This window comes from Acomys minous (assembly GCF_964271855.1).
Source record: "Acomys minous genome assembly, chromosome: 1".
In the NCBI taxonomy this organism is placed as follows: domain Eukaryota; kingdom Metazoa; phylum Chordata; class Mammalia; order Rodentia; family Muridae; genus Acomys; species Acomys minous.
This window is the reverse complement of record NC_140483.1, coordinates 176,074,420-176,091,905: the sequence shown is the minus strand read 5'-3', so window position 1 is coordinate 176,091,905 and position 17,486 is coordinate 176,074,420. Positions and strand designations below refer to the sequence as shown.

Sequence of the window (17,486 nt, the reverse complement as noted above, 5' to 3'; positions counted from 1 at the left end):
AAGCTGGTTCATTTCCAGTCAGTGCTGGCACTTCAATGTGCCCCTATTGAATAGTGGGCTCTGGACACATTGCAGAGCAGCCCTAAGAAGGTCAGCCTATCTCCCCAGGATGTCAACAACTCCTCTTTGCTGGCAGAACTGAGGGATGTGACTCTCACCTCTCCTTAAGCCCAAGAGCCTCAGGCTTCTGATGTCTTCAACGGAGGGTTGCATTGCAGTTCTTAGCTTCTACCCCGCGATTATCCTTGATGGGTAGGAGTTAGCTCAGGGTCTGTGTTTGGGGACCAGCACCTCAAATATATTATTTATATGTTGATGACGATGAAAACTTGTTCTGCCCAAGTGTTTTTGATTTGTGAGTTGACAGCCTATATGTGAACACCTGCCAGACTGGATGCAGTGGTCTTCTGAAGACTTGCTAATGCCCATAGAACCACACAGTTCCTTCTAAAGGCTTTTCTGGAATCTTTCAGCTTTGATTAATATATGTCCTCTAACTTTTGGAGTGGTTTTCCATCCCCCAGGGTACCTTGTGCCTGCCAGACAAGTACTTTCCTGTTGATCTGTACTGTTGATCTAGACCTTTGGCTTCTTTGGGGTTCTAGGTGATTTTGTGGGATTTTTATAATTTTAGTTATTATATACAACCCAATGGCACACTAGAGGACTTCACTCTCACCCATGGTATGCCACTACTGTGCCTAGCAGTGCCTTCTGCGAACACAGGCCTCAACAAACATCTGTAGCACTAAATTGAAATTGGTGCTCAGAACAAACTTCAATTAGTGGTTAAGAATTTCTCTTACTCAGAACTACTCTCTTGTTATTATGGATAACTAATATTTCCCATTTACTTTTATAGTCTATTGTATAATTCCTTAGGTTCAACTTTTTATTTCTTATCTTCTTATTAACTTATTTTCTTTTATCTAATCACAAAGTCTTACTAATCAGGTTAGTTATAATCTTTTAGGTTTAATATTTCTTTAGAATTCTTTTATAATTAGAGAACTAGACTCAGCAATTAATGATGCCCAAGGACCGCCAAACAGAGGGACCATATTCCTTGTAATGGTTTTCATTCTGTGAATTACCAAGGGAAAAAAAAAGAAATAATATTTTAAATTCACATTTTTCAGTGAAATAAGTTTATTATGATAAAATCTCAACCTTAGGCTCTAACTTCTTCACTATGATGAATTAACATGCCTACTTAAAATGCAGATAGGTGCCTCAACTTAAACATGTCCCCAACTGAACTCTTTTTAAATTGCATCTATACAGTTTTGTGTATTTGCATACTATTTGTGCACATATTCTCATGTGCTATAGTGTTGTATGAAGGGCAGAAGACTATACTGGGGAGTAATTTCTCTCCTTCCACTATTGGGCCCCAGCAACTGAACTCAAGCTGTCAGTCTTGGCTGCAAGTACCTTTGTCCATTGAACCTTTTCACCAGCCTCCAAACCAAATTCTTGATGCTCCCGCTCCAGCCTTACTCCAAGTTGTTCCTCTCTTTGTCTTCCCAGTCACTGAATGATGCCAAGTGCTGGATAAAAGTATATTTGAATTTCCTTTTCCACATCACCTTTCTCCTAACACAAATTTGTGAACAATGCTCTATATTATCAGTAAAACATACAAACTATACCACTGGTGCCTATTTACACTACCGCAATCCTTCCTAACCAGTTTCCCACTGATAGGGTCCAAGTGTTTTCTCCCTCTACTCCTTAACTTATGCTCATACATTAAAATCATAAATCCAAGAGAATTTTATTAGGGATGGAAATGATGTTTTCTAGTTGAGCTTTTGCTTAACCTCTGCAATGCCCTGAGTTCCATCTCCAGCAATGCCAAAACAAAATAAAACAAACAACCAAACAACAAACAAAGAAGCAAAAAACTTCTTTTGGGAGCTTCATAGGCCATGAGGATAAAGCTGTCATGAATGGGTCTGGGGCCCAGAGACCTATCCTGTCTACTACAGAGGCACATGGCTAGAAGTCAGCATCCATAAAGTAGGCACAAATGTTCCGGCAACATGGTAGTAGGTCTCCCTGGATCTAGAACTGTGGGAAATACATTGCTTGTACTCTCCTGGGTGTTTGGCATCCTCTTATGGCAGTCTTGCTAGACTAAGGGATTGAATTCCTAGTTTTTTTCAGCCAGGACCTTGCAGGGTATGCCAAAGTAGTATTTTGAAGACAACTCTTCCCTCCCTCAAACGGCTGCTGCAAAAGGAGCTACTGAAGCAGTCCACACAGGCCACTCTACCCCCTTCACAGGGAAGAGGGGAGAGAATGCATAGAGATGGGTAGTGGAAGGTACCCAGAGAACTCTGTGCTCTCCCTTAGCCCATTGTCAACAGCAGCGAGAGTGATGCTTTCCAAGCATAAATCAGATCACACAGTTTCTACATGTAGATCCGTCAAGTGGCTTCCCTTTGTAATTAGAATGAAAATCATCACGGTCCAATCCTGCTCTGCACACCCTTGTTCCTCTCTTGTTAGAACTCAAGAGATGTCAGAGTCAGGCGCATGAAGTGTGGTCCCCACACAGTTGCGTCTAGGCAAAGACTCGGGTGTGGACAAGTGCCTCTGTGGGCACTTCTCTTTCTGCATCCATCCCCGCTGCACTTGTTCCAGTTTTGTTTGTTCCTCAGGCACGCATAGCTTTTGGTTTTACCCCGATCTTTTCTCTACCACCATTCCACTCTGAGATCCATACTGGCTGGGCTTTCCTGATCACTGAAGTTCTACTCTGTTCTCAATTGCATGGAGAGCTCATCCCTAGCCCTCCTGACTAGAGTAGCTCAAGCAGATACTGCGCCATTATATTTGTGTGTTCTGCCATTTGTCTGTCAATTCACCTAGCTGTCTAGTGATGCAGTAGACGGGGATTGAACACAGAGCCTCTGCATCCCTACTAGATACTTTCCTGTAGAACTACAGCCCTACATGCCCTAGTGTTGAGGCTGCACCCAGGGCCTCATGCTTGCTAAAGGGTGTGCTCTGCCATAGAGTCACATCCCCGGACCCAGACAGCAGTTTTCAACAGGTCTTCCTCTTCTTTCAGAAAGTCTCATCCGTCAACCTCTTAAGTATATGAAGGAAGAGATTTTACTTTTCTTATTGATCATACTAAGTGTTTGGGATTTGCACTCAAAATATTCTCCAGTGTTTTTGTTACATCTTTAATAAAAGAATGTAGGATGGAAGGGGTTCATCTCTCATTTTCTTCCTTCCATATATTTTCTCCATTAAAAATTCAAGGTTCACTTGTTTCCTCATAATCAGTGGTTGGGGTATGAGCCGAAAAGTACAGTGCCATTTCTTAGTGGATTGTAGAAGTATGTGATGACTTTAAATATTTGTGTCACTGAAAATGCAGTGAGAGGAGTAATGTTGAGTTCATAAGGCCATATCTCCAAACCCCAAAATGACATCAAACCACTTTTTAAAAATTCATTAACTATTGAAATTAAGTCAAGACCCCCAAGGCCACCTGAATTCATTAGGCATAAAAATATATGGCAGCTAGTATATACAGTATCCTAGAGGTCATTTGTTGATTGAAAATGTGGTAGTGTTCCTATTAATGTTGGTACTTACACGATTACAGAGCACTTCAAGGGCTAATGACTAAAGATTTCTCCATTCAAATATTTCCAGGGCACATGGGATCATGTTCAGTTTGGGTAAATACTCCAAAAGTAAGCAAGCAGATTCAAGACGTTCAGCTAAAGTTCCTCATTAAATGTGTCAGTAAGGAGAAACGCAGGTGGGTTTTCTCTCTCCTTCAAACTTAAAAAGTAGATGGTGAAAATAATTTGTCTTGCTCCAAGGGTCTTATAGAGTAACTACTCACTTAAAATAAGGAGTGGGCTGTCAACTTCTGTATAGACCCTGATTAAGGGCCAGTCCTCAGTAATTCTCTACAGCCCTAGGCAGAAGTCTGTAACAGCACCAGGACAAAAATGGTTGTTAAGAAAGAATCTTAAGATCATCTGGACATTTTATCCATCCTAGAGCTTCAGGGAGATTCTAAACATCTACAAGATAAAAACCAGAATCCGGAAAAATCTCTTTCTGGTCCCTCACAAACTAGCCTATGGCAATCTTTCTGGGTTATTCTTTGATACTCTACCATGTGCTAAGACACTAGTTCAACAGACACTTCATCCTTCTCTGGACAGACAGACACTTTTTCTGCCCAGGCCTTTGGTCATGTTCATTATGCCTGTCAGCTCCTTGCTCACTTGTAAACTTCTAAGGTATCTTAGAAAGGCCACTCCTTCCCTAAGCCTCCTCTATCCCCTGTGCATATTGGTGAGTGGTTCCCTCCCCCCACACCCTGCCTTAGGATGGGTACCTTATCTTTTTAGTATGCTCATAGTTCATGTGTCTGCTATTTCCTCTGCCTCCCTGAACACATCTAAGATTAGGAATCTTCTGAGAAAAGGGAATTATGCATCTGTGTACTCCCCAGTGCAGTGCATAGTGTCTGGCAGAAAACATGCACTTCATAAATGTTTCCTGAATCGATGATTGGACGAATGAAAAAGCTCTAAATGCAGATGTTTCAAAGATGGAAAACAAACATCCAGCTGTGACAGATCCGTCTTTTATCAGACTCTTTGATCATTACAGGAAGCTGTGTCCCCAGTCACCAATGGGCTTTGGCTCTTTTGGGCATTCTGACATTCCAGGCATGGAACAGCCCCATCCATCCTTCCTCATTCTTGTCTGTCTGTCTGTCTGTCTGTCTGTCTATCTTCTATGTATCATTTATCTTCAGATCCTGCTCTTAAAGCTTACATCATCTTTGCTTAACACATTTCTCCAGTATGCTTATATGGATAAAATGTGTCTTTATAGATTTTTAGAAATCACGGAAGATGAAATCTTACACCAGGAAAGGCTTCAAAGTCTGTGGTAACTTTATGGCCATTTTGAGATGACTCAATGGGGCTTCAATTCCTTAAGGGAGAGGCAGCATGCAGAAAGGAAATGTTAATAGGAGAGAAAGCAAGAGAAATTTAATAAAATTAAATGGAAAATATTTGTCTTTATGAATCATCATTTAAAATCACATTCTGGTATGAAAAGGTAAATCTCTGGTATGGGGGACTTTAAAATATAAGCAATAAAAACAAATAATAAAGATACCATTTATGCTGCATATATTAGCCGCCATGCATGATTCATGGCAAGGTTGTGGCTTCATTATTTTTATAAGAAATTTAAGAAATATACAATAAAGACACCACTAAAAAGCTGTATTTCTATATAGAAATATGCTCATGTGACCTGTATTTTCAAAGTTTTCTCCATGATTAGCATGTCAATAAATTCTGCCTGCATTGATTTTTTTTTTTTTTGGTAATGTTTCATTTGATAGTTTAATTTAGAATTGAGTTCATTTCCTTGCTACTTCAAATTGCATTACTGCCCTTAATGCAAAATGATGTTTATTTTCTGTTTCTAAGATTAACTTTACAGGTTTAATAGGGTATGAATTGCTTATTATGCTTATAACTCATTTCACCCATTTCTTTACTCATTTACTCTTTCACCAAAATTTTGGGTACTATGTTAGATGTTAGGGTTTTAGATGAATACAAGCAGTTATTATATTACAGGGATGTGACATGTACTGAAGGAAAATTCTACTGAAAAACATGACCAGTTTTACAAAGAGAGACTACATTAAAGAGTGCAACTACGTCTTTATGGAAAGGCTGGGGTGGTGCTGCAGAAGAGGCAGCACGAATACTTAGCTAGGAAAACAGGCATGGGGAGAGCACCTAGCCATGTGGGGGACATACCCAAGTTATGCCTGACCATAGCATGGTTACCTAGCTCCGAGCAGGCCTGAGCATGGACTGCAATGCCAGGTGCCAGCTGTAGAGTGAAAGGTTGACTATCATCTTAAAATCATGAGGTACTGTAGGGGGTTTTAAAAGGAGGGATGACATGATGAAATTGGTAGGGAATGATGTAGGCAGCATAGGTCAAGGGGCTTCAAAGAACACTGCCCAATAAAATATCGATTGGTATTTGCTTTGTGGCAATTTGCTCTGAGATAAAATGGTCGAGTTTGGGGGAGAAAGGAAGCTTGTTAAGATGCAAGAAATTAAAAGAGGTAAAACAGTTGGGTATTCTAAGGGGTGGGGTGAAATAGTCCATCCTGAAGTTAAAGCTGGTAAGCTCAGGAAAGAAACAACTCAAAAGGGTCAGGAAGTCCCCCACACTGACCAGATTGAGTAGATTCCCCCTCCCCCTTCCTCACACAGCTATAAGGACTGCTGAGAGATATTCTCAAGTAAACTGAACTTCCCAGAAGTAGAGAGAGAGGCCAGGGGCCTGGAAGATGCTCAGACCAATTGAACTATCTGGAAGGGATGGTTTCCAATCTGTTAAGATGTCTGCAGGCTGTGCAGTGTACTCTAGCTTTGTAGCTTTGGTGAGCTGTCACCCATGCTGGGGTAGACTTTGATGACGCAGCTGTCTTTGAGTAATTTCTGCTCCCATAAGTAACCTTTCACCCATATTCCTAGAAATAACCCAAATCCAGCTCATAGTTTCACCAAATTGGACTTCATTAGTACTTTGGTCTGTTGCTGATTCCCTGCCTGGGTAACTAGGTTTTAGTTCACATCTCCTTGGGAAACGCCTGTTACCTAGCCATAGTCTGTGGAGGAAGGGCTTCTCGGTCAGATTCGCCTACATAGCACTGCATGCTGTACCCCTCACTTGATGGCTTCTAGTACATGGCACTTTAAAGGTCCAGTAGAAGGTTTGTGTTAAGGTTGTGGATACTGACTGAGAGTTACGCAAGACAATTCTGTGTGTAGTCGTTTGGTGGCTGACTCTGGGAATTTGGGTCAGGGAGAAAATTGAGAGGGGAAAAGAAGGCAGGCGGGCTGCAGGAACTGGCATGAAACCAGACTGGGCGTTTACTGAGTGTGAAGGACACATGAGGCTGAGAAGAGCTTCAGATTCCCGAGAGGGAATGGCACAGAGTGGGGACAGGATGTGACGTTGATCAATGAAGGAAGGCCAAGTTCCCTGGGAAGGGTGGCCAGGTGCTATAAAGGTTCATGTAGATCTTTTGGGGTCAAGGCAACTCAGCAATGTATGAGACCAGGGAGTTCCATATATAGTAGAGGCCAAAATCGAGCCACATTAAGTTAGGGCTTGGGAAATGGAAGAAAACTGAGACTCAAATCTCACTGGGAGCACAGTTAAAATGAGGGTTTTGTTCTGTAGATCTGCGTTGCTTTGTCCACTTGCTGCGAGCTAAGCCTTCCCAAGTGTAGAAACACAGGGTTGCGCAGTGAGGCTTCTGGGCTAAATAGTCTGTTTCGATGTGACATCCAAGCCCTACAGGATTCAGAGTAATTAAGTCAAAGAGCTTTCTGCTAGTAAATAAAAACAAAACCATTCCACATGTGAAATCTGACTTTTGATCTCTCTGCTGTTACATTTATTGCTGCGTCTAAAGATAGGACTGGGTATTTATTTCAAAGTACTACTGAAAATGCACTGAGCAATTTAACAGCTTTAGGGTATAAGTTCTTCAATAAATGTGACTCCTAACTTCCATAGATTTACATTTTCAATCACAGAGTTCTAACATAACTGATGACTACTGTGACAGAATTCAACCCTCTAGTCCAGATCAAAAGGTATATGTATGCGCGCATGCATGTGTGTAAACATAGAAAATGAAATTTTTACTTTCTGGAGCATGGTTATCATTAGATTTCTCTTTTTCCCCTTAACATCATTAGGAGACATTTCTCTCTCATATGGCCTTTTACACAGCTAAACTATGTGCATTTTTGAATTGTGATTAAAAAAAAAAGAAGGCTTATGGGGAAACATCGAGCTAATCACAGCTTTAAGCCAGGGGCGGAGTGCAGATAGGGCTTGTGGTGACTGCTCCCTTCTTCTCAGCACAGATGTGTGCAATATGTACGTGCACTTGGGCGGATGCAATCCTGAACATAAAACATTTGCAGTTCAGGGAAATCTAAATTACGCTTCACAGCAAGCTGATTCATTTCCGTTTAACCCTTCAGGATCTTTCTCCTTTCCTCCTCATTCTTTGAAAATGTGATGTTTAGAATAAAGTCAAATGAAATCGTGCAGATACATGTATGTATGATGCCACAGGTGGTAGGTGGGGGTGGGGGTGGGTGGGTGATAAAGGGTAGGTTATCAATCAAAAGGTCTGCTGTATGGGAGAGTCAGTGCTCAGCCTGCTGACTTTTGAGCAGATTGTGGTTGGTTGCACAAGGACCAGGAGAGATTCCATGTCTTGGTCCCTGGGACTGGCAAACACGTTTCTTAGAGTAGCTGATGCTACTGCAGTAACAGGCCTATGTAGTCAGGCGTGTTGATATAGGCAATGTGGTCCTTCTGAGAAGGTCAGAGGCTGGTCAGATATGAGAACAGACCAGTGTCTGGAGGGACTCACTCTGAAAGGGGATTAGAGAAACAGGAAACACAGCAGATGAGAAAGAAAAAGGCATAGACCCTGTTTCGGACACCCCCCCCCCCGCCCCCCACCCGAAAAAGAAAGCATGCCTGCTGACTCCTTGATTTTAGGACAGCAAAACCCATTTCCAACTTGGGATAACGCAGTATTTGCTTAATTTGTGCCGCTTTAAGACATCAACATTGTAGTAGTTTGTTATAGCAGCCACAGAAAAGCTAATATGTAGATCAAAGAAAGCCCCAAACATAGGCGGCACATGCTGAATTTTACGTAAACTGCAGATTTAAAGATGTGGTCTCAGGTTTCCTCACAATTTACTCCTGCAGAGTGAATAGTAAAGGTAGCTTGGGAAAGGTACATTGACTCCTAGACTCCAGAATCGCATCCCCTTCACTCCCCAGCTGCTGAAGATGGGACAATTTTAACCTCCCTGAGCCTAAGGCTGCTGAAAAGATTAGAAAAGGACACGCCGACGCGGCAGAATGAGTAACCCGACCACTAGGCTGGAGTGCCTGCAGACCCCGAAGTGTTCCCAGTGCCTCATCTGGAAAGGCTTGGAACATCACGCTGTGGGGCAGGCGAGGGGTGTGTGGATACGCATGTCAGGTGCTCAGGGCTGGGCCGGAAACGCTGGGAACGCCCTGGGACTTGTTGGAAAGAAAGGTTTAAGTGGGTAAAAGAGACGATGAGATAGGGCAGTAGGGGTGAAGACTAAATCTCATTATATAAATATATGAAACAGTCAGATAATAATAATAAAAATGTTAAAGAGAAGCAGTTCCTGAAACTGAATTAGTTTTTAGTAAATGAACCTAGAAGCTTCGGCACGTGCCTCTCCTCCCGACCCTCTCTGCTTCATCCAGCCTCCTGAGACTTGGTTTTGGCCTTCCTTGACCTTGCTGTGGCTGTTCAGATAGCCACGGCTTCCCTGTGGGAGATGCATGGTGGAAGGGGGCGTTTCCTGTGACATTCTGATGGGCAGAGAGGAGTAAACAGCAGGTACAGGAAGCAGTGTAGGAGATGGGCAGGGACTGCAGGCAGAGAGCAGCTGTGACTAGAGGTGGGGCAGGGACATGAGGATCTGACAGGATTGTACAGATTGGCTTATTGTCTGGCTATGGAGAGATCCTGAACATCATCCTCAAGGAGATGGTTGTGATAAAAGTGTTTCAAGGCTGATGCGGTGACGCATGCAGGACCCTCGGTCATGGTGCTGTAACGCTCTATTGGGTGGTTTACACTTGTTTGCAGACAATACCAAGGAAGAAGACGAGAAACAATTTAGTATGTTAGAAAAGACCAATGCATGGAAAATCTAATAATTAAAAAAAATCTAAATATACACTAGAAACATTTTCAAGGTAGATTGTTAAAAATAAATATCAAAATGAGTTATTTTTTTTGAGACCAAAGATTAAAATATAAGTAGCGCACACTATCAGATGGGTCTCTGACAACCAAATCTAGAATTAGATTTCTGCTTTTGAATAAAACAAAAGTTGAACAGACTCTTAGGATCCAGACCTGCAGAATGTATAAATATTGGCTATTAGACAATTTAAAGAGCAATTATGCTGTGATCCCATCTAGCAGATGGCAATTCATATAATACTTTACATATATAAGGTTGGTGGTGACCTTGAGGTCAAGCAGAAAAGGGAAGATGACTTTCTCCACTCAAACAGGCTGTCCAGCAGGTTGCCTCTCAGTTTTAAAGGAAGGATTTGGAACCCCCATCTGTTGTTCTTTCATTAAAAAAAAAAAAAAGGCTCTGGGCTGGGTGCTGAAAGGAGGCGCTGGCATACCACAGCTGACTTGTAAGGATCATGGCGACACACCAGGTTTCCTTGTCCCAGCCAAGAGCGCTGAGTAACATAGGGCCAATCAGGCAAGGGGCTGTCACTAGCTGCTTTCCTTAATCATGGAGTCCCAAGAACACAGCTCTTTAGCTCAGAGACATGTGAACTTACTTGTAACTGAGTCCACCTACAAGAAAAACAGTGACTTTCTTTAAGAAGTGGTCAGTAAGAGCTCATTGTATCCAGGAGCTCACCTAAAGAAGATTTTAGGAAAGCAATAGAAGAGAAAGATTTCTGCTAATCTTAATGAGATTTTAGAAGCAACTGATAATCAAACTATTTATTAGACATTCTCTGGAGGGTGCGGTCATGGGCCAGCTTTTAAATTCTTTATTTCTAATTATGTTAAAATACTTTAGATAATTATTATGTTTGGTGTACAAGGATACACTTATGTGAAATCACTAACCATGAACTTTAAAGAGGTGTGTAGTATTAGTTTCCTGATTTGAAAAATCAGCCCAAACCTGTCTCATTCCTAAAGGTCTTGCTTCTGGGGGGGGGGGGGCATAGACTAGGCCTTCAGAATAAATTCCTGTCTTCTTGGGTCAAGGCAGATGGAATCTGCTCTGTCACAATGGATGCTGTGGGGTAAGGCTGGTGATGGTAGCCGCTGGCCACAAAGCCATGAGTGTGGGATGTGCACTAAGAATTGGAAAACACGCTGGGCCAAGATCATTCATCAGCAGCATGTGAGGCTATGGAGAGGAAGGCAGTGTTCCCTGCAAGCCACTACAGAGGTGACGTTATGACCCGTAACCGCACACACAGACATCAGTGAGAAACAAAGCCCGAGTTTCATGGCCTGTCGGAAGGCACTCTGTGTGTGATCACTCATTTTGTCACAGAAAACAAAACTCTATTTACAAAGTGCTCTTCACATAACGGCAAAATACAAGCTTCCCAGGATCCAGAGACTTAGTAGTTGAAGAGCATAGACAGATGGGAGCAGATTCCTCACGTTTTCTCCTGGCATGAGTCAACAGAATGGGTTAAAGCCAACAGTTTTCTCCCATTTAAAGCAGCTTAATGAAAGTATATTAGATATCAGGAGAGCCAGGCTCTTGTGTGGGATGCACAACCTTGAGTAAGGTCACATCTAGGCTGCAGTTGCATCTTTCTTAAATAAAGGACACTCATACAGTGCTTGCTCACATAGCCACCCATGGGCCTTGTCTCAAAAAATGGCAAAGACCATCCCTTAGTTTTCAACTTGCATAATTCTTACTTTCCTCAAAACTAAAATGATAATATACTACATTTGGTTGTTGTGAGAATTAACTTCAAACCAGTGTAAAATGATGTGTGTTTCTTAGTAAAATACAGGAGCACAGCAGTTCAAAGCATATTGCATCCACTTGACTGTGAAAAAACCATCAGAGTAGCATGGAATTGATGAACTCAACCATAATGCACACAAGATTTTAAAGGAAATTCATCAATAATCTCTATTTTTAGGTTTTTAAAAAATAACTATCACTCAAATATCTGGATGTGTATGGTTCTAAGATGCTCATCAGATGTGATGCTATGACCCCCACATCCATGCATTCTCTAGTCTGAATATAAAATGATACAGTATTTCTATAACCTATGCATCCCTCCTGTATAGCTTATATTATCTCTACATTATTTATAATACCAAATAAAACACAAATACCATGTATTCACTAGGACAGTTAAAAAACATCTATACATGTTCAATATATATGTAAACATCACAGGCCTAAGTAAAGAATACACAGTCTAAATTTGTTAAGTTGGTGGGCATGAAAACTACAGATACCAAGCTTTGACTCTATTGAAGTATTTTGCTCACTCATTACTGTTTGATGTTTACTAAACTACCATTTTGTGATAGCCAGGGAGAAGAAGGAAAGAAGAAACAGCTATCTTCTTTCTTCAGTTGGGAGATTATAAAATTTCTCATCCCAACTGGTATACTTCTAGAGTTTACAATGAGCTCAGAGATCTATATCTCTTCCAAATTTCAGGCTTACTTTTGTAACCACTGTTGTCACTTTAAAGCTATGTCTTATGTCCTAATGAGGAACAAAGTGCCAAATTAGATTTCCTCCAAACAACCAATTCAAAACTTTGTGTTCTTCAGAGGCATGCCAAAAGGCCATTTTAATTTTGAGGCATAATAATTTTAAAAATATATTACAATAGAGTAGTTGTATTTTACTACTGGTTTGGTGTGTGTGTGTGTGTGTGTGTGTGTGTGTGTGTGTGTGTGTGTGTGAAGGATCCAGAAATTTTGTAAAAAGGTTGATAGTAAATAGTTTAGGTTTTGTGAATCATATGGTGTCTGTCACAATTACATAGTTCTGTCCTTGTAGGACAAATTCAGTGACAGACAATATGTAAAAAAAGATAGAAGGGTCTGTGTCCCAAAAAAGCTTTATTTATAAAAAGGCAGGAGGCTAGATTTAGCTGGTAGCTGCAGTGTGTCATCTCTTACTTTAAAAGTATGGTTCTCACACTCTCAGAAGATCAGGGAAAATTGAAAAATCTGAAATTGGTTCAGAATTTCTAACTTAGATTAACTAAGTAAGAATGCTCTTATAATACATAGAAGAAAATTACACTGGGAGAGGAACGTATTGAGAGGCATGAGAAAGTTAGGGAGGAAAAATGGGGGTGTACATATGATCATACTTCATTGTATACATGTATGAAATTCTCAAAAAAAAAAAAAAGAGCTAAAACCCAACTACCAGAATTTTAAATAGAAACTAGAAAGGCCATAAACCCAGAACAATTTCGTCTTAATGGGTAACCCACCAGAGTACCTTTAACTGAAAATGCTTTCTTGCTTGGTGACAATGTGTCAGGAATATGCTCAGGTTAACAGATGGGCAGTGTCTGTGTAGTGCTCTCGAAAAACACTAGGCTGTCTTGTGTAGAAATAACATGGAGTTCACAATGAAAAGCAATCTAGGCTTGAGGAAGGTTGGAGAGGAACTAAGAAGCGAGAGAGAGGAACCTGAGCTCTCATTTGAGCTTTTCTGAGAAAGGGTCATTTGTCTTTAGTCACTGCTATCAACAAAAACTGAATTTGGGAGTAACTTCAGGGCTCACCTGCTGCCACTGTGCAGGGTACCAGGCTGGTGGGCAATTGAAGCGGTTGCAGGCTTGTACTGTGCTGGGCTTAGGGTGGTGGCAGAGCTCATCAGCCAGGACGACCACCTCATTCATCTCTCTGGAGAGCAGGTGGGAGCAGACGACATCTCTGGTCTGCAGGCCAACCCCACAGGTGAGGCTGCACGGGCTCCACTTGCCAACTTCCCACCTGAGGAGAAAGAAGACAGAAAGGAGCCTAATGGGGTTCCTGTACAAACACTTCACAGGCAATCAAAACCCCCTCACTGGGAGTCGGGGAGGTTCTCCAAGATGACGGCCTAGGGATTGGGTCCTGAGCTGCACACCTAACCGTCTGCTTCATGCTCAGAGTTCATTCAGAATAAAGCAAAGAAGTTGACAGAACAGCCAACGTTTGATTATGAAATCACTAGTAAAGGTTGTGACTATGTCTATTTTGATAGACCATACAAAGCTCATCAAAACAGGTGGTGTGTGTGTGTGTGTGTGTGTGTGTGTGTGTGTGTGTGTGTGTGTGTGTGTGTGTGTGCTGGGTGAGGGGTACGTTGTGTACAAACAGGATTTAGGGATCGTATTTTCAACAGTGGCTAGAAAGCCCAGGAGAAGCTTCCCTGCTTATTTCTCTAGCCCCCATTATATGCGAGATGGAAGTGTTTGTGCTTCTTATTCTTCGCCTTCAAAGTGAAAGGTCACTGGCTCCAACTTCCTTTAAACTTCCATCATAGCACAGAAATGTCTCTGTCTTCTGTATACATGTCATCACTGCCTGGGGCTGGATAATGTAACACAAACCGAGGCTGCAAAACACATCAATCTTTCTGAAGGGAAGTGAGAGGGGCGAGTGGCTCATTATCAGATGTAGAAGTCGAATTCTCAGATGAGCTGAGTGCCTGGATGGCCAGCTCTAAATCGCCCTGCCTTGAGAGGTACATTTATGGTGAGCTAAGAGCCTATAAAGACAACCCCACTGCATTTCCCCACCCTCTGAAATCCGAATGATCAAGACAAAATTCAGCTGCCTGGACTCTGCCTCAGAAGAGCTCTCTAATGTTCCCTGGCAGGCCTTCTGTTCACAGCCGAAACATCCTGGAAAGCACAGTGGGGCATCTTTCCGTAGCTTGGCCTGCCTAGGTTTTTCTGGTGACGCCGAGACATTGTTTCAAAAAATTGCAAGGTTTCTTTAGCTTTAATGATTTTCATCAGACTGTGACACTGAGTAGAAATTCCCATTTTCTCCTGCTACTCTAACCTCCCCACACCTCCCCTGCGCCCCCCCCCCCACACCCTGCATCACGGCCCAGTCTATGATAAGAATAAAAACAATCAACACCTTTGCTATTTCCATTTATTCATGGCCCCTACTACCATCTTTATTGTAAACTGAGCCCAGGTCCTTTGGAGTTAGAGGCTTCCTTCCCATGAGTAGAACTAACAGAAGTGATACCATGTATGTGACTTAAGGGGCTCTGTCATGAAGGGTGTGGCTCCCGCTCTCGCTCTGTCTTGTGCTGAGGAAAGAAGCCACCATGTCGTGAGCTCAGTCTTGAGGAAAGACCCTGCAGCTGAAGAACTGCAGCACCCTGACCCCGCCCACTTGGTACTCTTCTGTGGGAGGCACCTTATAAGCACTTGATCCGGTCCCAGGCCAGCTGCAGAGGACCTCAGCCCCAGGCAGGAGCCAAGCCAGACCCACCTTTCTAGGATGCTTCCAAATTCCATAGTCAAGTAGGCAATCAGAGATGACAAATATTTAGTCTTGTAAGCCTCTCGGTCGGGGGTGCATTTGTTAAGCAGAAAAAGGTAACTATATGCAAGTGTCCCTCTCTCCCTAATGTACCTATTCATTTAGAGGACACAAATAGGCCATTCGCATTCATGGATGTGCCATGCATAATAGCCCAGAGTGGAAAACACTAAAATATTTACCAGCACATAGATAAATAGAAATGAATGATATAGTCATACAACAATGACAATGAACTCTAGTGACTAGTCGCGGCATTGTTGAGTCCCACAAACGTGAAAATGGCTGACTGAGGCCACAAGCTCAAAGCTTTATACTGTTCTGTTTGCAAGTCAGAGAGGTAGTTACCGTAGGTGGGTAGGAGCCAGAAGGGAAGTGTGCAGGTCTTCTGGGTGTACCATCTCAGAGCTGGGCCAGGGCCCACCTTCTTTTTTTTTTTTAATTTATTTATTCATATTACATCTCAATTATTAGCCCATCCCTTGTATCCTCCCATTCCTCCCTCCCTTCCATTTCCCCCCTACTCCCCTCCCCTATGTCTGTGACTGAGGGGACCTCTTCATATGCTCATAGGGTATCAAGTCTCTTCTTGGTGACCTGTTATTCTTCCTCTGAGTGCCACCAGGCCTCCCCATCAAGGGGACGTGGTCAGAAACGGGGCACCAGAGTTTGTACGAAAGTCAGACCTCACTCACCACTCAACGGTGGAGAATGTCCTGCCCATCAGCTAGGTCTGGGTAGGGGTTCGAAGTTTACTGCTTATATTTTCCTTGGCTGGTGCCATAGTTTGAGCAGGACTCCAGGACCCAGATCTGTCTGTCATAATGGTCTTCTTGTAGGTTTCCAGGACCCTCTGGATCAGGTGCAGGCCTGGGGATTTGTGCTTGTTTTCCTTGTTCTCCTCCTCTCATCTTCAAGTAAAATGCTTGAGTACAGGCATAAAGCAAAACCCACTCTCCACATGTCTCATAAAGAAGCTGCTTCTGTGGGGAGGCCATTCTATTGGGACTCTAGATGAGAGAAGCATGGGAGAATGGCAAAGTAGAAGGGTCCAGAGGGTCCTAGAAACCTACAAGTAGAACATTATGATAGGCAGATTTGGGCCCAGGGGTCCCACTCAAACTAAGGCACCAGCCAAGGACAATACAGGCGGTAAACCTTAAACCCCTACCCAGATCTAGCCAATGGACAGAACACTCTCCACAGTAGAGTGGAGAGTGGGATATGACTTTCTCACATACTCTGGTGCTTCACCTTTGACCATGTCCCCTGGAGGGGGAGACCTGGTGGCACTCAGAGGAAGGACAGCAGGTTACCAAGAAGAGACTTGATACCCTATGAGCATATACAGGGGAAGGTAATCCCCCTCAGGCACAGTCATAGGGGAGGGGAATAAGGGGAAAATGGGAGGGAGGGAAGAATGGGAGGATACAAGGGATGGGATAACCATTGAGATGTAACAAGAATAAATTAATAAAGGATAAAAAAAAAAAAGAAGCTGCCTCTGTAGTCAGTGCTGTCCCAGTGTTAGAGCTTGTCAGGGCCAGGCTTTGTACCCCCATCCCCTGCTCTTGCTTCATTCCTGGCAGAGACTCAGCAACTAGGTCCTTGAAGCAGAGACATTTTGGCAGCCAGGAAGCCAGTTAAATACCGTCAAGAGAAACTGCCTACCCTAATGAAGTATATTATACAGTATCCAGGAAGGAGGTCAGCAGAAGCTATCCGTGTAAGTAAGCACTTGGCTGATTCTGGGTCAGAAATATTTTAATCAACTTTGGCCAAACCAAGGGAGGGAAGCAGACACCCTCCACTGCCTCTCTCGTCTGCACAGAGGCTGCATCTGTGGGCTTTGGATCAGGCAGACTGCTGCTAACCCCTGAGCCTTATGATGCCTTTCACCATTCCCAAGACATGGGCTGCCCCAGGGGAAGCCAGCTGGGGCAAAATTAGCCATGGCTGTCAGTGTGAGGAGGCTGCTAGGCCTCCCTTGAGGTGCTGGGTCCAGCCTGGCATAGGCCCAGTGCTGAGGAGGGCAGAGCTGTGCTTTGGACATGTGGGTCTCTTCTGTCCACTTCTTGGGTAAATGTGCTCATCTGATCATCTCCATTTATGACATCATTTCATCCACTGAGTTTAATTCTCCAACTCTATGGTCTCTTAATGTGTTCCTCTTTGGAGATTCAACATGCTTACAATAATATCACTACCTCAACCCATCTGTTGTCTTGACTAGAGCATGTGGCTGTGTCTAAGTTGTGTTGCTAATTGT

General features: G+C 42.9%; 1 protein-coding gene across 6 annotated transcripts in view; it reads right to left on the bottom strand.

Moving 5' to 3' along the window:
* Positions 1-17,486, bottom strand: part of ADAMTSL1 (ADAMTS like 1) — an 888,380-nt gene that overhangs the window by 99,796 nt on the left and 771,098 nt on the right. For all 6 annotated transcript variants that reach the window (XM_084779022.1, XM_084779023.1, XM_084779024.1 and 3 more), the window contains one exon: positions 13,453-13,663. In XM_084779022.1, the coding sequence (XP_084635148.1) occupies positions 13,453-13,663 (211 nt within the window). The remainder of the gene's footprint in view (positions 1-13,452; positions 13,664-17,486) is intronic.